The sequence below is a fragment of the Neopelma chrysocephalum genome, unplaced genomic scaffold (genome assembly GCF_003984885.1).
Source record: "Neopelma chrysocephalum unplaced genomic scaffold, ASM398488v2 Primary Assembly neopelma1_44, whole genome shotgun sequence".
Lineage (NCBI taxonomy): Eukaryota > Metazoa > Chordata > Aves > Passeriformes > Pipridae > Neopelma > Neopelma chrysocephalum.
In genome coordinates, this window is record NW_020897703.1 from 3,039,294 (window position 1) to 3,064,728 (window position 25,435).

Genomic DNA, 25,435 nt, shown 5'->3' on the forward strand with positions numbered 1-25,435 from the left:
CGCGCCCGCTGATTGGTGTTCTGCGCGGCCCCGCTTGCGCGCATGCGCTGTGTCGCGACCGGCCGCTGCCGCCGGGGCTCGGAGCGCGTGGGGCTGTCGCCGCTGTCGCCGCTGTCGCCACTGTCGGGTGTGAGCGCCCCGTGCCCGCCGGGGGGATGTCGGGCCGCCCGCCGCGGCAGGAGGACGGGGAGAGCGCGGCGCTGCGCCACAGGGAGGAGCTGAGTCGGCAGGTGAGCCCTGTCCCGCGGGGGCCGGGCCGGTCGCCCCGGGTGCGAGCAGCCTGAGGGAGAGGAGGGCGGGGGCTGCCGGAGGCCGGGGATCCTATGCCCGCGGCTGTGCTGTCGGGCCTCGGGAGCGCCCCGTGTGTAGTCAGCCCCTGTCGCCTCGCTGGAAGCTTCTCAGGTTGTCACGTTGGGTCCTACTGCTCCGAGCTGAGATTGAAGTGTCAAGTGAGGCGCAGTGAGGGTTTTCTCATAGAATCACAGAATCTCGTGAGTTGGAGGGGTCCCACAAGGATCATCAGAGTCCAACTCCTGGCCCTGCACAGGATCATCCCCAAGAGTCACACCATCATCCAAACACTCCTTGAGCTCTGTCAGGTTTAGGGCTGTGCCCACTGCCCTGGGGAGCCTGTTCAGTGCCCAACCACCCTCAGGGGGAAGAATCTCTTTCTAATATCCAACCTAAACCTCCCCTGACACAACTTCAGGCCATTCCCTCGGATCCTGTCACTGGTCCCCACAGAGCAGAGCTCAGTGCCTGCCCCTCCTCTTCCCCTCACAAGGAAGTTGTAGTGGGGTCTCCCCTGTGTCTCCTCCAGGCTGAACAGACCAAGTGCCCTCAGCTGCTTCTCATATGGCTTCCCCATATGGCTTCTCTGTAGTACCAACTTCATTCTTATCTGCCCAAAAAGTCCCAAGGGATTCCAGCCGCAGAGGTTGGTGCTCCTATGAATTCACTCGCTCTTCTCTGGTGCCCACTATGGAATCTATCAAACCCCATGGAACTGCTTTCCCTCAAAAAAAAAGCTCATTGCAACCTTCCAGTATCTGAAGGGGCCTAAAGGGAAGCCAGAGAGGGGCTCTCCATCAGGAACTGTAGTGATAGGACAAGAAGTAATGGGTACAAATGGAAAGAGGGAAACTCTAGGTTAGATGTTAGGAAGAAATTCCTTACTGTGAGGGTGGTGAGAAACTGGCAGAGGCTGCCCATGGAGGCTGTGGTTGCCACAACCCTGGTAGTGTTCAAAACCAGGTTGGATAGGGCTCTGAGCAACCTGTCCTAATGGGGGGTGTCCCTGCCCATAGCAGGTCTTTAATGTCCATTCCAACCCCTTAACATTCTATGATTCTGTGAAAAAATGACTTCTATATGGCCATAATGTATAGAGCCAGTGGTGTTTTTGATTGCCTGGTGTCATGGTTTTAGCAAGGCCCAAAATCTAATTCTGATTCCTAGCCCCCCACCCACATCTCAACCCCATGTAAGATGGGTTTTCCAGACAAAAACACGAGACTCAATATGGGGGAAGGAATATATTACAAAGACTATACACATAAATAAATACTATAATACATTACAAACAATCTTAACTCTATATCTATCTCTACCATGACAATAATATTTACAGTGGGCCAAATCTCTTCTCCCTCCAAATAAAAGTCCAGGAGAGAAGAAGAAGAAAAGACCCCTTCCAGTCTCTGAGCAACAGGTCTCTCTCTAGGCAGTAGGCTTTCTTCTTCTCTTTCAGGCAGCAGTTGCAGCTGGATCCTTGCCAATACACACGAGGGGGGTCTCCAAGCCCCTCTCGGCCCCTCGACGCCAAACGAAGGGTCTTTCCGTGGACTACGTAACCCCAGACAAGGTCGTTCCACCACGGTCATATCACGAAACACGGGGGTCTTCGTGACAGTCTGGTATCTTCAGGGGAAATCAAGCCCCTTCACAGAGCTTCTGTGCTCTGCTTCAAAGATGGCTGCCAGCTTCTCTGAAGCTGCAGCAAAGGGGGGGAAAGCCTAAGGTCACCCCCTCCACACACATTCCTTTGGCCATCCTGGCTGAGCTCTCAGGAGGCCGGAGCTTCCTAGCTCCTCTCTGTAGTGCATACTGCACTTTAGGACTCCACTCAGTCCACCACCCCCTCCTCTTTCTCAGAGGGGTCTCTAGCGAGTTTGGGGGTTTTGGTTTGTCCAGTTCTTACCCTCCGGAACTCTCTTCCTGCTGCTGGCTCGGTTCTCTTGTTCTGTTGCTGCTTTTCCTTCTCCTCAGACACCTCCGTGTCTGCCTTAGCTGCATACCGGCTTGTGTTGCTCCTTTTGGTCCTTATCAGTTGGCTCTTTGCCACTGCTCTTCGGGCGCTGCTGTCTCTGTTGCTTCGTCACCCACTCGCAGTGGAGAAAACTCTTTCGGCATCTCAGACACAGGTATTTAGTTCAGTTCTGAGTCCCTGCAGCCCCCCAACCGGGGCTGGGGGGGCAGAGGCTCCCAAGGGGCCGGAGCCCCTTCTCCTCGTGGCCTCTACAACATGGCCACCTCTTCTTCCCAAGAAGTACCACACTGCTTCTTTTCCGGTCTCCAGAGATATGTTTATATTTTGCAGGAGCACTGATTGGTCAAGCCCCAAGGGTCACCACCCCCTGGGGGTTACCACTTTCTTAGTTTCAGGGGGAAAACCTGGCTCAAACCACTACACCTGGGAAGCTACAAAGCTGGGACATAACGGAGCTGCAGGTTGATGGTTTAGTCCTTAGCTAAGGATGGCAGTGCTGTTTTGCCTGTTGATGTAGCGGCTGGAGAAGTTGTACTTTCAGTGTGCCATGTTCAGTTTGGGTGTCGTCCCTCTGCAGTAGCTTCGTGCTGTGCCACCAATTCCAGGAGACACGAAGGAAAAAAACCCCAAACCATATTGTTTCCTTCTAACAAAAACCGTTGTGTCCTCTGACCAGATTTTGTTCCAGTTTTTGGCTTTTATGACAGTCCTTCTTATTGCTTTTTACCATTCAGAGCTGTTGTAAAAGAAAATAGGAAAACCTGCCACATCTATCAGTGCAACATAGAGTGGAAAATCCCACTAAGGAAGTTAATGCAAAAATCCAAAGCAAGAGAAAGGCTCCCATTGCTCTTAATACAATTTTAGTGTATTTGGATTTTCATTAATTTCATTTTGAATCTGGATCATATCTGTGATTGTAAAGTGTATTCTTGATATTATGCTAAATTTGTTTTCTAAAGTTATTTGATGTTGTATTAGTTGTGTACATGTTTTCTTCTGGGGGAGAAAAATGTGCTCTCTGATAATAAATTGCTAGAGGTACTCTGGCTTCCCAGTAATGATTGCTTGTGAGGGGAGGAGAAATACCAGTGTATGCAAGATAACCTGTTTCTAGAGCAGTTACTTTAAGTATTTCATTTTTATATTTACTTTGTCTTCAGTGGTTCATTTGGAGAACAGCAGCTATATATGCATGTAGCTTTCTTAAAATATCAGTAAGAATGTTCACCACTAGGATTATAACACGGTGGTTTATTTTTAATAATGAAAGTGCATCTTTCATCTTTCAGATTAAAGAGCAGAAGGTCGTAGTAGATGAGCTTTCTAATTTGAAGAAGAACAGGGTAAGTATTTACAAATTTGTTTTGACTATTTTATTTTAGAGGAGAAATAAGCATAGAGACAAGAGGGGAAACAAAATCAGAGCATGCTGTCTTTAATTTGTTTTAATACAGATTTTAATACACTTGTGGTCTGTTCTCACAATAACTTGTCCTGCACACGATTTGGTTATGTGCCCTTGTGCAGTATCTGAGTTATTTCAGTGAGATGTTTGAGTCGATCAGAAGACTTCATGAGGTATTCCTACTTTTTCTGTGCACGTGTTTAAATTAGAAAAGAGAAATGCAGAATAGTCATGGGTTGATCGTTACATGTTTTTGATGATACAACATTAGAATGTTGGTGTTCTTAGGGCAGAACTTGTACTTCTGGCATTAAAGTGAAGGCTTATCTTGGTAGACCCACACCAGCTTCTGCTGCAGTGTGGTTCACAGTCTGTTGCTGTGACTTAATACCTGGTTTTGTTTTGCAGAAACAAACCACTTAAAGCGTGGTTTTTGTTTTGCAGAAAGTTTATAAGCAGCAACCCAACAGCAACATATTCTTCCTTGTGGACCGAACAGAAACGCTGTCTCAATGCAAAAGTAAGTTTGCAGTGTAAACGTAAATCAAATGATTGAATATTTAAAAGCTGTATATTAAAATGAAAAACTGACAGCTGTATGTCAAATACAAAATAAACTTCAGACACCTGCTTTTTTTTCTGGACTGGATAAATGTGAAAATGTTTTCACTTGATTTATGGATGTGATGAAAGAGCAAGTGCTGAAGATAAGGATGGAGAACATCTGCTCCACAGAGGAGTCATTATTATCAGTGCCCTTTGGGCAGCTGAATAGCACTGTGTCCCTTAAAAAAATTTAAAATTGCACAGGATGAGGAGAAAGAAAATAACAAGTTTAAACTGGAGGTTAAGTTAGAAATCTTTAGTTGAAAGAATGGGTCTGTGGGATTATGAAGATAGGAGAGTGGATAATAGAGGTCATGGTGGAAGAAACATTAGAAATTTACAAACTTAGAAGTATAAATTTTATTTTCTGGATTGAACAATTGCTACTGTTATTTTCTTTCTTTTGATTTGGGTTAATAATGTTGACATTTTATTCAACAATCCCCTTTTCTTACTACAAATATGTAAGTCATACTGATTATATAGGCAATACTTGGCCTATGGTAACATGGTTTTCTTTGGGAGAAAAAAATTATCAACTTTGTGTAATTAAGAGGAAAAAGCTACAGTGAGCTACAGTTAAGATGGTGTACAAACACAGCACTTTGGTTAATTAGCATTTCATTGAACAAGTGTCTGGAATTACTTATTTCTTAGATACAAACTTTTCTGTTTATGAAACTGATTATTTGTGTAATACTCTCTTACACAGATACATTAGATGAATTAAAGAAGGCACACCAGGAGATGGAAAATTCAGAAAAAGCTAAAATGAAGAAATAGTTCACGTGAATTCCAAGTCGCAATGTGTGGTATTTGTTGTGTTGTTACTTTGTGTAGCCAACGTGCTATTCCCGATTTCCTTAGTGAAGACACACTCCACCGTCTTAGAAGAAGAGGACCAGACAGTAGCCAACAGTTGATAAAAACTGTGTCAGATCTTTCTTACAAATGTCTGTTTTCTGGCCATGTACTTCGCTTGAGGGGACTGGTGACTCCTCAGCCTCTAGAAGATGCCAATAACAATGTTTTTCTTTGGAATGGAGAAGTTTTCAATGGAGTGCATGTAGGAGATCTGGACAATGACACTCAAGTAATGTTTCATCATCTCACACTATGCAGGAGTGAAGAGGACATTTTGTCACTCTTTTCATCACTCCGGGGTCCCTGGTCTTTTATTTATTACCAAGCATCTAGACACAGTTTGTGGTTTGGTAGAGATTATTTTGGTCGTCGTAGTTTGCTTTGGCAGTTCAGTCCTGAGGCTGACAGTGCTTTCTGTCTCACATCTGTAAGTGGTTATTCTGAACCAGGCAACCAATGGCAAGAAGTGCCAGCATCTGGAATTTTCAAAATTGATCTCAAAGCTTGTGCAACAACTAAATCTTTCTCTTTAACATTGTTTCCATGGAAGTACTGCTACACTGAGAAAGCAACAGAAGAAACATTCATTAATGTTCTTGACCAAGTGTCGAAAGATTTGCCAAGCCACATACATCTTGTGGTGAATGAATCAAAGCTATGTCTCAGAGCACCAGTTATCCCCTTAAATACAGCTATTTCTGAAGCTTCAGGTGAATGTCCAGGCACTAATAGTAGCAACATTATCCATGTGGTTTCTGTAGAAACCCTCCAAGGATTTCTCGCAGAGGAACACAAGAAAAAATTAGTGTGTCAGTTTATTGATGTTTTCAATGAAGCAGTCAAGAGACGAGTTTTATGTCTCTTTAGAGATCAAGATCAGGAAACCAGAGAAGTTCCAAGCATGTCTCATAAGAAAGCACATGTTGCAGTGCTCTTTTCTGGTGGCATTGATTCTATGGTTATTGCAGCCCTTGCTGATAAACATGTGCCTGTGGAGGAGCCAATTGATCTTCTCAACGTAGCTTTCATGATGAAAGAACAAGCTAAGCACAAGGGTACCACTAAAAGACACACCAACCATGAAGTTCAGCTTGATTTGCTTTGTCCTCAAGAAACCTGCCAAGATCTTCATGCTAAAAGTGGTGCTCATTTATCTTGCTTTGATGTTCCTGACAGAATCACTGGTAGGGCAGGATTGAAGGAATTAGAAACCATTAACCCTTCAAGAACCTGGAACTTTGTGGAAATTAATGTTACACTAGAGGAATTGAAAAAGATAAGAAAACAGCGCATTAATCACTTAATCTATCCGCTGGACACAGTCTTGGATGACAGCATTGGCTGTGCAGTTTGGTTTGCTTCCAGAGGGGAGGGTTTTATTAGTAGCCAAGGAGAACTGAAACCATATAAAAGTCCTGCAAAGGTACTGATTTTTTTGTTTGTTTATTTTCTGCCTTATGTTTGTAAAACATCAGTTATGACTTATGAATGTAAAAACAGTTCTGTTGATTCAGAAATCAGGTGGGATCTTTGCCATTCATAAGGTTTCTGAAATTCAGTGACAGAATGTGGAATAGTTCTGTAATTATAATCTTTTTGTAATTCTAGAGTTAAAAACTGCATTCAGTTCTTTTGTCATGTAATGTGTATGGCTTTCCAGTGAACTTGGATAAGCAACAACATGACTAGGAAAAAAAAAATAACCATCATCTATAATTTTCAGTGTTTCAGTTCCAATAGTGGGTAGCAGCTATTCAGTCCAAACTGTGTTAACAAATTTAGACATAAATGTTAGTGAATTAAGTAATATTGTTTTGTGCCAGCATCCCACCACTTGTCAAAATATCTTCTTTTTTAGGCATGCCTTTGATGTGATAAAATAGCAAATAGTGTAGGCAGAAAAGATTTTGGCATCTTTTGTCATTAGAGTCTGAATGGCAGAAATACAAAAACTAGCTCTTTACTTATCTTCATGTATGTACTATGAAGTAAAATATTTTTGGCAACTAGGTGATTTTCTTGGGAATTTGATTCTGATTTCTCACTTCCCCATTTCTGATGGTTTTCGTAGGGAAGAATGAACTGTTTAATTTCAGGAATTTACAAGCCAACCGCCACCTCTGCTTTTTGAGGCTCCTGTTACTTTTCTAATAATTGCTAGATCCTAAAACCATAAGAAATCCACCAACAACAGAAACCCCCACAAATGCAATAGTTTGCTTAAAAACTACTACTGTAGAACACAGTTGATATAGTTGGCAGATCTACTTAAGGATGTGCATCTGAGATTTGCAAAACATACAAATTCATCCTAGGTCCAGAATATGTTGAAATGGGTCATGAGTTAATAAAACATAAAGCAAAAGTGTCATTTTCCCATCAGTTATGTACTGCTGTGTTGGTAAAAAATTAGTTGACCACTAACTGGTATCAGATTAGTAAAACACACTTGACTGTTTGTTAAAAGACTTCCACTTTTATAGTGAATTGCTGTTGAAGGCACAGCAATGGGCCAGATGTAGTAGTTGTTTTTGTACTTACTAAGGAAACAGAACATTATGAGCCATTTTTATTTAGTGTAATGCAATGTACTAACCCAGTGTCTGGTAAATTAATCTGGGTGTACATTCAGATAACTATTTAGAATATACGACATAATCTTTGGAAACAAATTTTTTTTATAAAGGCTGGTGTTTAACAAATGCTGTTTATTGTAATAGAAACTAACAGACATTCTTTAAAGATACTGGTGTATTTGTGGTGCATAGGACGTTATTTTGATGTTTTTTCCTTGCATCAGTAGAAATGTTTGTGTGTACTTTTAGGTCTGATTGTGAGCCTATTGCAAGTTTCCAATGATTTTTATTGGAAACTGTTTCAGACTTTGTAAATGTGTAAGGCAGATCCCATTGTGATAAGTAATACCTTTAGAGGATGTGTATTAAAATGAATATCCTTAACATGCAGTTAAACATTTAAGATTGTTACATATTAACTTGCCCAGCTACTAAGCTTTGTTGTATTCTGTTTCCTTAGGTTGTGCTTACAGGAATTGGAGCAGATGAGCAGCTTGCTGGGTATTCTCGACATCGTGTTTGCTTCAAGAAATACGGCTTAAAGGGTCTGAATAAAGAACTTGAAATGGAGTTAGGTCGCATTTCTTCCAGAAATCTGGGTAGAGATGACAGGATTATCGGTGATCACGGAAAAGAAGCCAGGTATTATTGTTTTAACATGAAGCAAAACTGGTTTTGCAAGTTAGATGCAGTTTCTAACACTCCAACAAAAAGCTTAATTGAAACTTCTGTGTGTTTTATTCTCTAGTTGTGTTGCAATTTTGCTAACCTGTATTGTGTTGTGGAGTTTTTTGGTTTTGTTTTTAAAAAGGTAGCCTGTAGTACTGTGGAAGAGTTACTTAAGGAAATTTAGTAACTTGACTGCTTCCATCCAGAAGTTTTAAGAAGCAGCAAAAGATGAAATAGGAAAAATCAAGTACGTTTTATCATTTTAAGTGGAATGGTCTTGTGCACAACTTTGAGGTGTTCTTGTGTGGTCGTTTGGGGATTGACTTTGGAGAATGCCAACATGATGTAAAAGCTGGGTATTCTTGTCCATGCAGTAACGCCATGACAATATCCACTGCATTTCCTGGTGTTAACAAATCCTTTTATTTGTGTTTACTTCCTCCATGCTACCACGAACTTGCAAAAAATTCCTTAGTTGTTGTCCAGTAGCAGAGGCCACTCGGGTGCATGAAAGGTTTTTTCCTGTGATCTTAGTGCCAGTGTTTTTCCAAATCTGTTCTTAGTTGCACATTTTCAGTGTAGCACAAGAGCAGTTGCAGTGGTGGACAGGCAATGCTGTTAATCATGCATGGGATTAGGTATGAATGCCTGGAATTCAGAATGGTGTCAGAATTTGTTGTGTAAATATTTTTGTTTCGAAGTTACAGTGTAGCTTCACACTGTATTTTTAAATATTTAGGAGTTATCTTGAGAAGTGTCACTTAAAGATTTGTCTTGCCCTTCCATTGTAGTTTCTGTTGTTCTTCGTGATTTTTCTTCTGTATAAACACACCATTTCTGATCCTTGTTTTTACTGTTCTCTTTGGTTGACTTCTGAAAACTTCCAGGCTTCTGAGTGTAAATATGATATATTATGGGGTTTCTTTCTCCAGGACAGAGTAACTGCTTTGGAGAACTGTCTCAGTACTGTTATACTAAGATTTAGGGTACATCTATAGTTAGGAATTGATACAGACTCTGAAATCTTTGCATGTGGTAAAAGGGAAAACCAAAACCATTCGTATGAAATTTTTAAAGGGTCTTTCCCCACGTGTATCTTTCTTTCAGGTTTCCTTTTCTTGATGAAGATGTTGTTTCATTCCTCAATTCTCTGCCTGTCTCAGAAAAAGCTGACTTGACTCTCCCTCGAGGAATCGGTGAGAAGCTGCTCCTGCGCCTTGCAGCCAAGGAGTTGGGCCTCACAGCCTCCACTGTTCTGCCAAAAAGGGCCGTACAGTTTGGATCTCGGATTGCAAAACTGGAGAGCCACAGGGAAAAAGCATCTGACACGTGCAGCAGGCTGAAGTTATTTTCAGTAGGTGATTTGTAGAACTACATCTTGAGATATATCTAGTCTATTTGCAAATGCAGTAAACCTTTGGAGTTTTCTTAAGATGTTTGGTCTGGTTTTTTACGCACTTGGACATTATTATTATTAATCATCAAGCTAATACATGTAGATGTGTACTTTTATTAGAGACTCACTATGAATGCATCCCTGGAGGGAAGGGAGTACTCGGCTTTGGGGAAGAGAAGGTAGCCAGAAGTTGGCTTTCCCATCCTTCCTGATATCAGTGTTGCCAAAAGCATGTTGAGTCTGTCCAATTTGTCACATATATTGAATTCAGTACATTGCTTTGTGGTAGAACAGGGCTAGTCCTGCAGCTGTGCTTTAGAAGAAGGTTTGGGTTATGGTTGTGGAAGGGAGGGCATGGTGAGGAGCTGGCCTGGGTTGCCAGAGCCAAAAAGAGCTGAGGGTCTGGGGTCTTAGCTCTTGGGAGATCTGCCCTCCAGGCACCATCAGGCATCAGAAAACAGACATCACACACACCCCCTGGGCGTTTTGGGGCCATCCTGTACAACCTCCCAGTCTTTGGCCAGTTCTGCAGGGATGGGTTGGTTGGCAGTCCCCAGCCTGGGGCTCCCTGTGTTCCCAGAGAAACTGGGAAGTTCCCTCCAGGCTCTTCTTAGTCCATTGTTGACTCCCTAGCTTGCTGTCTCTCTTTTTAGCTTTAGCTCTGCCTCTTTTGCTTTTAATTGTGTCCTTCAAGGAAGAGCTCTTTTAAACAAATCAAAAAAAGGTCTCCCTTGAAAAAAGGGAGTGGGTATGTGGATGCAATCATGGGGCTGAAATAGCAATAGGAATGGACTGCCTCTGAAGAGAAGCTTGAGTTAACTTGTCTTTCTAATTGTGTATGGAAGGATTGCATTGTGATTAGCTTTACCGAACTTCTCTATTACAAAAAAAAAAGAGAAATCTAAAAGGCACTATTTCTATACCCCGAAGTTTTAATTTTGTGTAAGGAAGAACAGGCTTCTTACACCAGCAGCAGAAAATTAGGTACTGCTGAAATTCAGTTGCACTGACACAGCAAACACATTGAGATCTGTTTGAAAATCTATGCACTCAACTGTTCTCTTCAATCATGGAAGTGAGGATTTTTTTTAACATGTAGTGTCAATTATAAACTTTATATGAATTATATATTATATTATCATATATATTATAAATACATGAATTTATTATAAGTTATGAAGCGTAAACAATGGAGGTATTTTCATTTGTGTAAGTTCATATTTATTAGAAAGTGCACTTTTAATTTTTTTTTCAGTTGTTTTAATACCAAGAACGCTTAGCTGTGGAATAGTAACTGGAATCACTTTGGTGATAGGACACAGCATTTGTTTCTCTGACAGGTGATTTTCAACACTGGTAAACGAAGTACTGTCAGTAAACATAACAGCATTGAAACAGTTTTTATTGAACAATTTATATTTGCATTTACTAAGTTACTTTTTAAGATGCCAACCATCGTATCTGTTTTAATCTTGGCACCTTGATGGAATCTTCTTCAACTCTTTTGGAAATATCAATTCCAAGGGGAGCTCTAGAAAATAAAATTATATATCTGTTAAAAATAACATCAGTGCCATATCACACAGATGTACAGCATCACAGACCCTTTTTACAATTACAGTCACAGTGTTTCTGCACGTTCCCTGCACTGTAAGACTGTGTGACCATTAAAATGGTCTGTCTGAAGCTGTACTTAAAAACATCTTAATACTGAAGAAATATTTGCATTTCTAGCAATTCCAAACTCGGGAAACACAGTTGTGGTTTCAAAGCCATCTTTTGGGGATGTTGTTAGATTCTGATTTTAGTTGCTGTGCAACTAAACTGCATTTACATGTAACTGATGAATGCAAGATGCACTAGATATCTACAGGTATCTCTTTCTACGATAATCTTAAATAATGTATTTTCTACAGCAAATGAAACTTAGTATTTTATTCACTGATATGTATACAGCAAGTTATTTTTGAAGAAGAGTATCTTATAATTTTTCATGTGAAAATTATAATACAATTTTTTTTTTAATTGAGACCGTCCAAGTCTGTTTTCCTGAAAATGGAAAAGGAAAAAAAACCTGAAAAAAAGCCCAAGTTTAAGACCAGCTGGTACTTTTGATATATTAGAATTTTGTTTGGCCTTAAGTATAAGATCTACTTAAAGCCATAGAGCAAGCGTTACCTAACTGGTTGTTAAAAAAATCAGTATTATCGGTTAAAAAAAAAAGTATTATCAGATGATATGGTCTTATTTAATTGATTGCTCATTTTGAATACACAGTTGGACTTGGAGCATGTTGACTTATGCCTGTGGTGACTGAGAAGCTAAGGGAGAGTATTGCAGCTTAACTGGCTCCAGTTTTCCTGCACCACAGTGATAGTAGGAAAACACACAGAACTGTTATGATGTATGGTAATTTAAGTTTCTGAGCCAAACCAAACACAAATGATCATGTGTATGTCACAACTACATTGAACAGTAACTTTTATAAGTGTTGCAAAGATGCTCCTTAGCAGCTTCTGCCACTTTTTAGTGTAACCTCCTTCCCTTTTCACTAACAGACTGTGACTGAGCAGTCACTTACTTGGGTTCGTAGCGGATGCCATCGGTCTCGTGTAGAACACCAAGTCCTGCTCGTAACCTTTCAATGCCATTCCTGGGCAAGAAAGCAATTACATAAAATATTTGTCATAACTCTCTGAATAGGGCACATGGTTCAGTCACCACGTGACATCAGAGGTTCTTCACTCTGATGTTAGCTTTTAAAGAACATTATAGAAGCACATGCAAAGAGAAACAACTCTTACCATGCAATCATAACACCGTTATCAGTGCACAGTCTTGGAGGAGGACACAGTAAAGCAAAATCATTTGCATCTGCTAAATTCTGTAAACCTTTTCGGATATACTGATTACTTGCAACTCCTCCTGATACAACCTGACAGCAGTGACAAAAAAAGGCATTAACTCAAAAGTACTGATGGGTCACACTCAACTAGCATCCCGTTTAAAAAAAGAGGTTATCAGTTCTGAAGACAGCAATAAATAAGGCATTTGAAGATTAAAACATAGCAGAAAAGAGTATGCTAAGTGAGCTTGTTATGCTGAAAGACATTCCTGAATAAAAGCATGTCAGTCTAGTGGAAGGAAGGTTGGAACTAGATGAATTTAAAGGTCCCTTCCAACCCAAATCAGTCTATGGTTCCACTGGAGCTAGAACAGCCATCAGTATTGTGGAGCACAAGGTCAAATTATGTGGCCTAAGGTGTTATGGGAGGTTAAATTAGATGGTAAGAAAATACCTCTCTAGCTTAAAACCCAGCTATGAAAGACTTCCTTGTAAATGTTTATATTACTATTACTTCAGTCCTGGTATTTTAAGAATGTAATGCATACTGAGATCTTCCTCACCTGTCAAGGCAGGAAGTACAACAAGGCATCTGCATCTTCAAATGATGTTACATAGTCAAACAGAAAAAGGAAGAAGAAGCATACCCACCAAGGTTGCATTTTTTGGTGGTAAGATGCTATTTTGTGTGCAGAACAGCATGGCCCGACAGGTGCGCTGGATGATGTGAACAGCCACTGCGTGCTGGACGGCAGCAGCAACATCCTCAACGCAGGACAGGATCTCACCTTCCTGAACACCTACAAAAATGTACGGTCAAAGGGGTTTTCCTGACCGTGGGTCATCAGAAACATGGTTTATACCTGACTGTTTAAAAATACCTTCTTCTTTTTCTTTTTGTGCAATGGCATTATTGACAAGGTTCAGAAGTCCAGAAAAAGAGAAGTTGCAGTTCCGATACTGGTTCATGGGCAGTCGGAACACGAGCTGTTCCTGGTTTCCAGTCTGAGCCAAGTGCTCTATCGCCTGCCCCCCAGCCATGCTCTGGCACTCTGGGTGCTTTCTTAAAGACAGTCTTCTTGCCACCTGAGGAGAGAATAAACAACAGACTTGAAATCAGTTCTTCCTGTAACTGCACCACTGTATAGGAGTCCATGGAATAAATCCGGACACCACAAAATCCAATCCAATGTGAAATTACAAACAGGGCACAGTAAGCACAAGACATAACACCAGCTGGATTTTTTTTTTGCTAGAGTATTTAGAAATGCGATTCTAGAACAATTTGGGCAAACAAATTCTGCAGGAGACATTAATTACTCCCATTTTCAAGCTATAGGAAACACACACAGACTGGCATACTGTACTACCAGATGCACAGGAATAAAGTTGGTTTCAACTTTAGACAGTCCCCTTTCTGACTCTCCCAATTTTTTACTTAGTGTGCACAAATACTGTTTAAAACTCTGTGTTTGAGAACAAAACTGTAAGTGACCAACTTTACAGACTGTACTCAGTGACCCAGAAAACTTAAGATTCTGAAAGCCAAACCACACTTTTCAAACTGTAAGCAATAAAACTAGTATGAAATGTTTTAATATGTATTGTTTTAAACCTGACAGCATCTTTTAAAATAGCACTGTCAATCTTCTCAAATTCATACAACTTGTTTGTATAATCAGTGTCAATGAAACTTCCAACGCCAGTTTCAGTTGTTAGGCTGCCTATTTACTAAAAGTATAATCAATGTACATATGTTACAATTGATGTTATGTGTACATTTTTAACAGACTCTTGTGTCTGTTCAAAAGAGAAAAAAACCCTGTTAAGTAAACCTCATATTACACGGAATTACTGTCCTTGGGCTGATGATAATATTACCATTATGTATTATAGAAGAAAAAACTAGGTTCACTTATGTAAGGAAATATTACCTTATCCAGCATGTCACCTGGTGCAATATCTATGGACTGTCCAAGCAGAAGGAAATCCGACACTCCTTGTGCTACTGCCAAGATACAGTGGCCTCCAGAGACCAAAAGAACTAAGAAGGGAAATTCCAGGTGATGTGTGAGCCTGACGGTCAGCGCGTGAGCCTCCATGTGATGGATGGGTATGAACGGCTTCTGGTGCCTGTTCACCAAGGCCAGGCTGTACTCCAGCCCCACCCCAAGGCTCAGAGCAAGTCCAGGTTTCACTGTAGTTGCAACAGCTGCAAGCTCAGGTACAGAAACACCACTGACACGAAGCGCCTCTTCTACCACTTGCTCGATGTTTTCTCTGTGAAGCTGCTGTGCCACCACAGGAATTATTCCACCTGTTCTAGTAAAACCAAAGAATTACAATCCATTGGTGTTTCATAACAGATAGAATGGCATAAAAATAGTTTTCAGGCACCTCTTAACCTTGCCATGTCCTGCCTGTCTCCTTAGTGCATTCTGAAATGCCTTGTTTAGTGTAAAGGGCACTGAAGAGAGCTAAATTATCATTAGGAGGTCAGAAAATGATGTAACCTGCCCTTTTTGGTACAGATACTTCTTAAATTCATCTCAACACTGTTCCAAAACAATGTAATATCATATTCACAACCCCTTACTTATTAGTTCAGGTTCTTAGCCACCAATGCTTATATTTATTTTCACTTAAAAACATTGAGACATTTGGTGGTCTTAACAGTAACAATGATTTCATTTTTACTTCAAGCTAGGGAGGTAATCTGTCCCCCTCTGAAAGAAAATACTAGAAGAAACTTTTGAAATGCACATTTCTTTCTTCCCCTTTAGTACTATCTCAAGCAGTATGTATTGTAGCCCAGGAGATATGTCTTCCCACCTACCCACCTCTTACTGATTTTTATGGAGCATGGAAGACTTATATGGATGATATTGCAAGTAATAATAACAATAAAAGTTACTAAGGCAAAAGCCTTCAGAGAAGTATATTCTTACTGTAAATGGACTTCCTTCTGACAGTGCAGGGCTTCTCCCAGGACACAGCCGGCATCATCCACCACAGCAGCCCCCGTGTCGTCACAGCTCGTCTCTATTCCCAAAACCAGCCTCCGAGAACACTGTTTTCCAGGGTGAGCTGAGCTGCTTCTCAGCCACGCAGCTTGGCCGTGTTTAAACGATTTCAAAAGGCTTTTGGCAATACTGTTCATTGTTAAAAATCTACCTGGCAGTTATATGTCTAGAAGAGAACTGTACAGTTTATTATTACTGGAGGGTTTTCAAGCACGTGCACTGCTCTGATTTTCTGAAGAGGTGGTATTACTTTTACAGTTATGAATGGCCACACATCATATTTAAGATACTAAGGAAAAAACAGCTGGGAGCTAACGTCTCGCTTTACCTCAAAGAGGGTAGAGTTCCTCACCAAGCTGGTTGTGTGAGGTGCTTCTGGCAGCCCTACGGCCGGGACTGAGCCCCCGCAGCAGCACCGCGCGGTGTGTCCGCGCCGCTGCCCGGGCAGCTCTGTGCTCTGGGCAGCTCTGTGCTCTCCGCCGCTCCAAGGCCACGGGCTCGCCCCGATCCCCGGCGGATGCTCCTCCCGCCCGGCGGCACCTCCGAGGCCGCTCCTCGGCCGCGCCGCCCGTGTCACGGCACCCCTACACTGTCCCCTGTCGCGACCTGTCGCCGCTGCCGCCCCCCGCTCCTCCCGGCGCTCGGCCCCGCCCCGCCGGGTCAGGGGGCGGTGCTTCCCGGGCACGGCGCAGCCGCGGAGCTGCGATTCCTTAATCCAAGGGTTTTGTCCGGCCGTCCGGAGGCATCCCCGCCCCGACCTGCGGTCCCTAAGGTCGGTCCGTGTCTTTAAGTCCCTGCCACTTGTACAAGGCAGTGACCGTCAAAGGCAGCACAGCCTTATGATGGCCATTACTTAAAAATCAGTTACCACTTCCTGTCCAAATAACGCAAAGAACTCGTTACTAAATTGCTACAGAAAATTCATAACTCATTGCCATTTCTTCACAGTACCTTTATCGGTAAAGTAAATAACCAGAAAATTTCCTTAGCAAGAAAAGAAGTACGCCACTGTGGGCTTGTCTTTTTTTATTTTTATTTTTAATTTTTTTTTTCCAGCTCACTGGCTGTCACTGCAACCAAAATGTAAATCAAGTCTTAAATGGAGTCTTCTGTTAAATCTGAGCCAGTTTTGGCTGACAGACAAACGGCAGACTTCAAAATTCATCCTTTTTCCAAGACAGAGAAATAAGTGCTCAGAGCTGTAGATGTACCTTCTTCACTCTAATTCCAGAGCTGATTACATACAAGAATACCCCATACTACACGGTACCCCTAAAACACAGCATTCCTCCACATTTCCAAGACATGCAAGTTATCTTTTTCTGCAAAAGCATACAGTTAGTCCATGTGATTTGCCTACTCACCTACTTCTAGTTCAGCTTCTATTCTAACTTACAACCCACCCAGTTTCCCTTATGTGCTCTGACACAGCTGTAACAGAGCTGCTTCTCCTACACCACCAGCAACCCTTTCCCGACCCCATCACAGGCCTCTCAGCTACTGAAAAAAACCCCATCGGCCAATATCAGAGAAAATAGTCAAAAGTCCACACCTAAAAAGAAATTCCAATTTTTCAGGATGTCCCTTTTACGCATAGGAAAGTCAGTGTCCTGCTAAGCAAAATGAAAACAACACAACAGCGGCAATTTTCCAAAGCATACATAAACCGAGCTATCAAGTTGATGTGGAAATCCCCTGAGCTGGCAGTTAAGGACTTTCTTCAGTCATTGTGACAAAAAAAAATAAATCACAAGAACAGAGAAGGCAGGAATTACACCATCAGTTTATGCTCACTGTCACAGTACTTACTGTGAGACAAACTTTTACAATGCAATAACAAGCACAACCACCTACAATCCATACAGCAGGAACTAGCTACTTTCACTTAACCTAAGAATGCAGCCTCACCAGTCCCTGGCATTGAGGATCCCGGATTCATATGTAAAGTTACCATCTGCATTATGGATAATGGGCATTTGTGAAACACTGCTCTCCATTTCAGCTGTTACTTGCACCTTTCTTTACAAATCACTTGCGTCAGCCACAGGTACAGTCTTAGTGGGGATCAGGCTTTACAGCTGGGCCTGCCCAGCTCTTCATGGAAATCTCTCTTCTACAGGTTTCCAATTCACATTTAAGTATTTGAAGGCAGCTTCTTATAAACTCGACTTTCATCCCAGACAATGCTGCAGGAAGCAGGAATTGTATCTCAGATGTAAAGGCATCTCTCACTGACTACGAGGAGATACTGGGCACAGCAGACTACTCGTTTCCTTCACCCGGGGAGCAGCAGGAGCCATGTCAGGGGCGGCCAGTGTGGAACCTTCTCCTTAGTATTTATTGATGCCAAAGATCCGAACGCCATGCAGCTGTGGCAGCTTGGGGATGAGCACGGTCAGGAGAGAGGCTGTGTTCAGGATAAAATGTGTTGGGTCATACTTGGTGTAGAAACTCGTCAGGAAGTACCTGCAGGAGAAAAAGGAGCAAGCTTAGCTGATGGCACCCTGGTCTAAAAAATAAACAAACAAAGCAGAGTTGAAAAAAGTGCTCTAGTAATCAGTAAGATTTTACTGATCTATTCCTGTATTAAATATCCCACCTGAGGTTCTAGAATATCTACAGCAAAATTATGGTCTAAGTCTCTTCTTCCCATACTTCTCAAGGTGTTAAAAAGCAACTCACCAATAGTATTTTTCTCCACCACCCCTCTCCGCCCATTTGAGTTTGAGTCTGACTTCTGCAGATACAGGTCTGATTTATGATTCAGATTTTAAATAGTGTAAGATCTGCTACCAAAATATTTGCAGTTCTGCTACCCTAGCAAACTCAGTGACAAAGCATTCGACATTTTTCAGTACAAAAATTATTTATGCTGAGCACACCTGTGACTGGCATGATTTTAAAGTTATTCCCATCTGACAGATGTTTCCAGCACATTTTTCTTTAAAGTTAGTTCACAACCTGTTCATCTAGAATAAGGAAATATGCCTCAGAAAACTCAATTCACTACCAACTGCTTTATGCTTTGAGCCTGTAATTTCATCCTCATCACAAAAATGAGGCAATCAGATTGTTGGGGTTTGGGGTTTTTTCCCCAGCAAAACAGAGATGTCATTCAGCTACTTATACATTATTAGTGCATCAAGAGAACCATACACTAGTGTTATGAATACAAAACTCCTGCTGCAAAGTGGGGAGCTATCTTTGAAAAGTTTTCTTGAGGAATTACATATATTTTTTTCAGTTTTTATCCTTTATGGACGAACTTTCTAAACATTATGCAGGATTGTGCCTCCCCCCCCCTCACTCTGCCATGCAAGTGGACAACTTTCTTTAGGGAAAAACAGAAAGACTTTTAGAGTTGGACATCTAATACATATCTGATTTCCTTTAGTTACTCAACCCTACTTTTGTCAACAGAGACAGGTGTGTAGAATTTCTAAGCCATTTACAGAACTAGTGTAAACAGAAGACAGTAGGTACAAAGCCAAACTGACACTGGACCCCATGCAGTGACGACTGGCACACTCCTCCAAACTCAGAAGTTGCAAAATGGTTAATAAATGCTGTTACAAAGACAATTGGTTAAGATTTTCAATATTTATGACTTCACGATCTCTTAAAGAACTTCAAGAGTTACCACTAAGTTTTCCTCGCAACATTTCTAATCTTTAAAACCTGCCCCATAACCGTTTACAGACTTTGACTTCAATATGTGGAGTGTCAAAAGCAGCAGGAAGAAAGATTGTTGATCACACGGCCTATAAATACGTACTCCCTACCTCTGTGATGTAGAAGTAAATTAACAAACAAGCAAGCAAGAAAAGAGAGAAAATGCTTTCAGAATGTAAATTGCGACCCATTATGTTGCAGCTTTTGAAATCATGGTTTTATGATTCAATTAATCCATAATACAGTTTTGAACTCACAGAATTATAGGAGAGATTGTGAAGAACTTTCTTGAAGATGTGAACTGTACTCCATAATCCAGTTGTTCCCAGTGTGTTAGTAGCCTAGCTTTCCCCTGATCGGGTGTTTCAAAAGGAGTTCCCTTTACTGCATGCAAAAACACATACATTCCCTGGGGAAAATAAAAAGTGAATACAGAGGCACTTTTAGCTATATTTTTTTATAATTGTTACATTGTTCAATGCATTGTAAAAAAAAGAATATAAGTGACTTCTCACCCAGAAGAGCTGCTGGCCTGTAACAAAATGATCGAGGAGCAAGGAAGAGACAAGAAGTGATTTGCCCAAGACTGTGAAGTGAGTGGCACAGTCAGAGTTAAAGCCAAAGTCTGTGTGACGTCTGATCCACTCCCTTGTCCTCTACATTAGATGGCAAAAATTCCATGAAATCAACAGAATTTTAACAAGCACTGTAACAAGTTTGGGGCGGCTGATTTATATTACCACAGTGTTAAATAAGCGATGAGGTAGAGTCTGCACAAAGTAACATCTACCTACGAATACTGGCAATATTACAAGACCTTCAGAAAGCTTTCTCAGCCCCCCCCACCTTCAAATCCCTAGAAGCTGACTACAGCAATCTGTTGAATACCATCTGTCCACCTCTTTGCTGCCTCTCCTTAACCACTTTGGACTTTCTATGTTCCTGTTCCTGTTTGACGGGATCATTCCATGCCTGGTCTGATCTGAAAGATCAGTTTGGGCCTGCTGGTTTCACATAGGGCAGTATGTCCTTTTCCAGTTTTAAAAACCATTTGTTTTCTGTCAAAGAGAGCACACCAGCTCCAAGCAAGACTCTAACAGAAAATATCACAGACTGCCTTATGCACATACAAAAATTTTTATAGAAAGCTTTATATAGAGACAAGATCACATGGAGGTGAAATTTCAGCAAGTCACTTCATGTCTCATTCCACTTTTTTTTGGAACAGCCTCCAGACCAGAGGCCTATGAACCTAAGACAATTGATTTGTTTAATTAATTTTTAGATTAATGATGTTTGCAGTGTCTCCATTTTAATAACCAAAAAGAGGGTTTTAGGACAGATCTAAATGCTTACTACACATTTTATTTCACACTGGTACTTGCAGAAAGGACCAACAAAAATGCTTTCAAGGTAAACTAAGAGTTTTCTATTAGTGAAAACACAAGATTTTTTTTCTTTGTCAAACCATTCAAGGATTTGTTTCCAAAAGAAGTGCCATTTAAATGCTGAAATATCCAAAAAGTGCAATTTATACTTATCTTCTAGTGTTCCACTACCAAACTACTTGTCAGTGCATGCTCTCGTCCCTGTTGTCATTACAGCTACTTGCAATGAATTCATTAAGGCATGTGGGAAATATTTAGTAATACTTTTCTCTGCCAACATCTTAAATGTCTGACATGTCTGATGGTGTCACAGATAACATATGAAATGCTCTAATGATACTTAAAATTCCACCACTAGTTTTAAACCTATCTACAAAAAGCTCAACTAAAAATTAAAATTTTACATGATTCAAGAGGATATTATCCATCCTCAGTCTTTACAGAGAACTATTACTGTTGTAAATGAGGAAGGAACTATCTTTTTGTCAAGACTTCTTTGCTGTTAATCTGAGAAAGCTGAGTTAGCAAACCTCAAGTATGATGTAAATTGCTGGATTATGGCCCTCTTTTCTCTAAGGACTGAGGACCAATATACATGGTTGCATTACTTTAAGTGATTATAACAAAATGGAGAGAGGAGCAGAAAGATTCTCAAGATCGTCAGCTTCCAAAATCTTTTGCATACAAAAGTCATCATGCAAATCATGATCCACTGAATAACAAATGGTTTCAGGGCTTGGGTCAAAGTAGCCCAATTTTTCCCACTGCTGTCAAACAAGATTTCTCTTACGTCATATATAGTTATAACCTTGTATGCTGAAGTCATTCTGAGCTACAATTTACCTAGCTTGGACAGAAATCAAAGCTAGAAGAAACAGAACACAAATATTTCTGTCCAAGAGAAGAGGTAAGGTGCTGAAAGTAAACATTTTGGAATACTAACAGATTTATGTAGAAAAATCAACAGATAATACCCAAGAATTAAAAATGTGATGTTTTATGGATTCAGCACAGCTCTCTAATAATATACAGAACACTGTAAAAGTTGGTTGGCATGATGACTTTATGTTTGCAACCTTCTAGCTTAATTAAATGCCTTTTAAAAGAATACATAACTATGGAAGGAATATTTCACGTCTTTCATGCCGAAATCAAAAGTGATCAACTATCACTCCTCCGTCCCCCAACAGCCAATCATCTGTGGATAAGCCAAGCAGAGGTGCTGTTTTGGCCAGCAGGATTTCATCATCCACACAGAATGGCTAATATCCTCTTCCATGGCTACTGAAAATAAATACACACGAACAACTTTTCCAATTCTGTTGCACGAGTGGTTACTTACCAGGTTGTGAATCACATTTGTTAAAGTCCAGGCAACAGGGACGCTAAAGAAGGGAATGCTGAGCAGGACAATGTGCAGCATGCCGACTCCGAGCGCGTATGTCAGCCACATTCCACGACTGTTCATCACCCGAGTGTTTGGATTTACCTCGCTGTGGGCAACTCCTACGTTCATTTTTACCCTATAAAACAGATCTGTTTGAAGATTGAGACTACTGTTACAGAGGAGTACTTAACATATGCCATTTTCAAATGTGGGAAAAGGCTCTTTTAAATAAGTAGGTCTGGAAAGAACACAGTGCATAAAGCAAGATGTACCTCAAGATGTTCAAACTATGGTTCATACAGAAGTCAATGCAAAGGGGCAGTTAGGAACTGTTTGTTCAAAAAAAGAACAAACAAATAAAACTTACAAGCCTGTTACAGAAGGAACATTTTAAAAAAAAACTGTAAGCGGTGCTGTTAGAGGCTAAAGTTGCAAACCTGTCAGAAACCAAGCTTATAACTTTCATCTTCTGAATTAGTTTCTCCATCCATGACAATATCCAGAGTTCTTCTCCACTTCCCATATCAATTTTCCTCTTGTTTCTTGTTCATGCAATGGTTAGTAAAGAATTCTGCATATACCAGTTGCCCAGCCACCTACTGCTAGAAAGAACAACCAAGGACTAATTCATGCCTATTTTTCTTGCAGTAGAGTGCAGATTTCACATATTCCTCCCTCACCCATCTGTTATTTTTCAGACATTTCCATCTTTCAAATGTGGCTGAAATTAGAGCACAGGTTCAAAAGTTTCTAAGCAACAGACACATGTAGACACACAGAACAATTTCAAATGCTGATTTTGTAAAAAAATTGACAGAACTTAGAGATGGTGACACTCTCATCCTGTTGTAGTAAAATTTGTAATGATAATTAAAAAAAAACACAAACAAACCATTGCTTACTTCATCCTCACATGATCTGTGGGACGATGTATATTCATTTGTGGGACTGAGAAGGAGATATTTTTTAACATTCATCTGAATCAGACTACAAAAGCACTGTTTAACCAGCAAAAGCAGCTTGCTTTCGGTAGGAAGTTTGTTTCTGACACAGGCTTAGTGCCGTAGAGAGTATAAAATAAACACAAAATACCCGGCTATTTTGCAGTATTAACCGCGGCAGAATAAAAATAGACGCGATGAACCCGAAAGCGAGCCGGGGCGGTGCCGACACCAATCAATCCTTGTCGCAGGGCATTCAAACCGTGCAGGGGACACGTTACCTGCGATGGGCGACGCGAGGCCGTTCCTCCCTCCTGGGGATGCAGCGCCCGCCGAGCTCGTACCTAGAGAGACATCCTGGCGTAACCCACCATCCCTTCCCATTTCCCCTCACCGTTCCCGCCCGATCCGAGGGGCAGCTCGGCTGTTTTCCCTGCCATCGCTCCCCTCCCGGCCCCGCCGCTGCCCCGGCCCGGCCGTGCCCGTGGCCTTCTCCGCGGCCCCGGCTGCCCGTCCGTCCGTCCCTCCCTCCGCCCCCCGGGCGGCCCCACCTTTCCGCAGCCCCGCGGAGCCGGAGCGGAGCGCGGGGCGCCGGGCGCAGGTAGAGCCCGCGGTGCCCTGGGCAGGGCCGGCCGGGGGCAGCGCAGGGGCCGGGCCAGGCCGCCCGCACCGCCCACGGCAGCGGGAGCGGGGCGGGCGCGCAGGTGGCGCAGCCGCGGGGCCGCCCGGGACGGCGGGGAAGCGCCACCGCCTCCCCCCAGCCTGAGCCGGGCCTGGGCCGAGGCCGCGCCAGGCCCCGGGAGCAGCGAGCGCCGGGCGGGAGCGGCCCCGCCTCTCGCAGCGAGAACCAGGAACTGCGGACGGCTCGTGTGGTTTGGGGTAAACTCAAGAGACCGCAGGGTTTGTCTGCAGCTTGTTGCCTTCCCACCCCCATAAACCAGAGAGTTGCCTCAGTTGCTGGACCCCTGAGGAAGGCGGCTGTGTGAGGGGGCGGTGTGGGTGCAGCTCCAGACGTCTGTGGGGCGGGAGCCATGGAGTTTATGGAGGTTTTGTTCCCGGTTTTCCTGAGGGCGTGCAGCACCGCGGCTGTCGCTGGGGTGTCGCACTCGGTGCGAAGGGGTACAAGGGCTGCATCAGTGATGGGGCCCACACACAGAAAATACGGAGCCTGCCCACGGATCACAGTCGTAACGTGTCGGTCGGTGGGAAGTACAGGAGCAGTGTGGCTTGAGCTGAAATGTGTCTTTTAGCTAAGTCATCAGAGGTTGGATGGGTGGGAAGGCCCCAGTGGTCTCTCCATCACAGCAGCTGTTCCGAGATGTGCCCAGCGCTGCATCCCTCGGTTTGGGCCCAGGAAAGGGAGGGCACACGAGGGCAGGTTCCTCTCCCAAACTGCCTGCATCAGGCACAGCTCATGGAAAATTTGTCATTGGGATCTGCAGTGCTTCTGTTTTAATACCCTCCCGTGTCTTAGTCAGTGTCGTTTCATGGAGATATCCAGCTCCCATCTGGCAATTGCCATGAGTAAATCATGAAGCACTTGACACAGGAGTCCTGTGCAATGTGTGAATGTGTGAGGGAACTTGCCTCAAAACTTGCCTCTCTGAACACATGTGCATAGTTAATATTGGTCCATCTTCAACAACACATCTTCTCATGCTCCTTTTCCAGTTTGTGGAAAACCAATTTGTTGGATCTTTTTACCACATATGCAAGGAAAACTTCCTTTGCAATGTAAATAGCAATATAAAGAGAAAACCTCTTTGTAGCTGTTCTTAGAAAAGTTTTAATGATGCTTCCTCTTCATAACACTGGTTTGCTTTTTTTTCCTGTCTAAGTAACCACATTTTTGCCTTGTCTTTTATGTTTGAAGAGTGTCAGTCTTTAGAAGGATGTCGAGGCAGAGAAGTGTCCTGTAATTGTTGTATCAGCTGCATGTACCCTGCAGGGTAGTGGTGCCCAGGGGTGTTGGCTGCAATCCCTCACCATGTCCTGACTGTATCAGGAGGAAATCTGGGTATGTTCCATTCCTCCACGTGTGCTCATATCCTTGGGATGGGTGCTGAATGTGCAGTCTGTGTTCTTCAGCATATACCTTGGACTGAATCGATGGGGAAGCCAGGACTGCCGGGATAACAGTGTAAATAACGTTACATAACATAACCCAGAGGAGAGAAGAAGCCTGTTTGGACCATTCTTGAGGTTCAGAGAGCTGTCTAGCAATGATCTTTCCCCCTTCCTTTCTCATATGCATGAAAAACTGTGGCCGAGTTCTTTGTGTCAGGCTACAAGGATCAAGAAGGTGTTTGTCCTCAGGCTTGATTAATTGTGTTGATTTGGGTGCTTAAACAGAAATATATACTAAAATTCAGAGATCCACTTACGATCTCT

General features: G+C 42.3%; 5 protein-coding genes across 19 annotated transcripts in view; 3 read left to right on the forward strand and 2 right to left on the reverse strand.

The window, feature by feature from the left end:
- The first annotated feature begins 68 nt into the window (after positions 1-68).
- Positions 69-5,461, forward strand: ASDURF (ASNSD1 upstream reading frame). Its single transcript, XM_027678095.1, has 4 exons — positions 69-230; positions 3,562-3,615; positions 4,122-4,197; positions 4,996-5,461. Exons 1-4 carry the CDS (start codon positions 156-158, stop codon positions 5,064-5,066), a joined length of 276 nt encoding a protein of 91 aa, XP_027533896.1. The 5' UTR covers positions 69-155; the 3' UTR covers positions 5,067-5,461.
- On the forward strand, positions 5,057-10,528 carry ASNSD1 (asparagine synthetase domain containing 1). Its single transcript, XM_027678091.1, has 3 exons — positions 5,057-6,570; positions 8,184-8,365; positions 9,500-10,528. The coding sequence occupies exons 1-3, from the start codon at positions 5,089-5,091 to the stop codon at positions 9,759-9,761; spliced, it is 1,926 nt and encodes a 641-aa protein (XP_027533892.1). The 5' UTR covers positions 5,057-5,088; the 3' UTR covers positions 9,762-10,528.
- Positions 10,529-11,172: 644 nt separating this feature from the next.
- On the reverse strand, positions 11,173-16,195 carry OSGEPL1 (O-sialoglycoprotein endopeptidase like 1). 2 transcript variants are annotated; one of them, XM_027678092.1, is made up of 8 exons: positions 15,985-16,195; positions 15,582-15,833; positions 14,568-14,955; positions 13,515-13,719; positions 13,285-13,433; positions 12,593-12,723; positions 12,370-12,441; positions 11,173-11,319 (listed from the first exon to the last, which is right to left on the reverse strand). In XM_027678092.1, the coding sequence occupies exons 2-8, from the start codon at positions 15,791-15,793 to the stop codon at positions 11,229-11,231; spliced, it is 1,248 nt and encodes a 415-aa protein (XP_027533893.1). In that variant the 5' UTR covers positions 15,794-15,833; positions 15,985-16,195; the 3' UTR covers positions 11,173-11,228. The 2 variants fall into 2 exon arrangements, with proteins under 2 accessions (XP_027533893.1, XP_027533895.1); XM_027678094.1 differs by having other exon boundaries at positions 14,568-14,950; positions 15,582-16,195.
- A 470-nt stretch (positions 16,196-16,665) lies between these two features.
- ORMDL1 (ORMDL sphingolipid biosynthesis regulator 1) lies at positions 16,666-23,691 on the reverse strand. 5 transcript variants are annotated; one of them, XM_027678109.1, is made up of 5 exons: positions 23,596-23,691; positions 23,326-23,388; positions 22,059-22,252; positions 19,586-19,737; positions 16,666-18,122 (listed from the first exon to the last, which is right to left on the reverse strand). In XM_027678109.1, the coding sequence occupies exons 3-5, from the start codon at positions 22,230-22,232 to the stop codon at positions 17,987-17,989; spliced, it is 462 nt and encodes a 153-aa protein (XP_027533910.1). In that variant the 5' UTR covers positions 22,233-22,252; positions 23,326-23,388; positions 23,596-23,691; the 3' UTR covers positions 16,666-17,986. The 5 variants fall into 5 exon arrangements, with proteins under 5 accessions (XP_027533910.1, XP_027533909.1, XP_027533908.1 ...); XM_027678108.1 differs by having other exon boundaries at positions 22,059-22,239; positions 23,596-23,690; XM_027678107.1 differs by lacking the exon at positions 23,596-23,691 and having other exon boundaries at positions 23,326-23,478.
- PMS1 (PMS1 homolog 1, mismatch repair system component) overlaps positions 23,627-25,435 on the forward strand; it is a 45,057-nt gene continuing 43,248 nt past the window's right edge. Inside the window, exons 1-2 of one of the 10 annotated variants that reach the window (XM_027678104.1) lie at positions 23,701-23,923; positions 24,918-25,061. The gene's annotated coding sequence lies outside the window, so the exon portion shown is untranslated. Of the gene's footprint in view, positions 23,646-23,700; positions 23,945-24,296; positions 25,062-25,435 lie in introns of those variants that run through there. The other 9 variants (XM_027678105.1, XM_027678106.1, XM_027678096.1 and 6 more) reach the window with 9 other exon arrangements.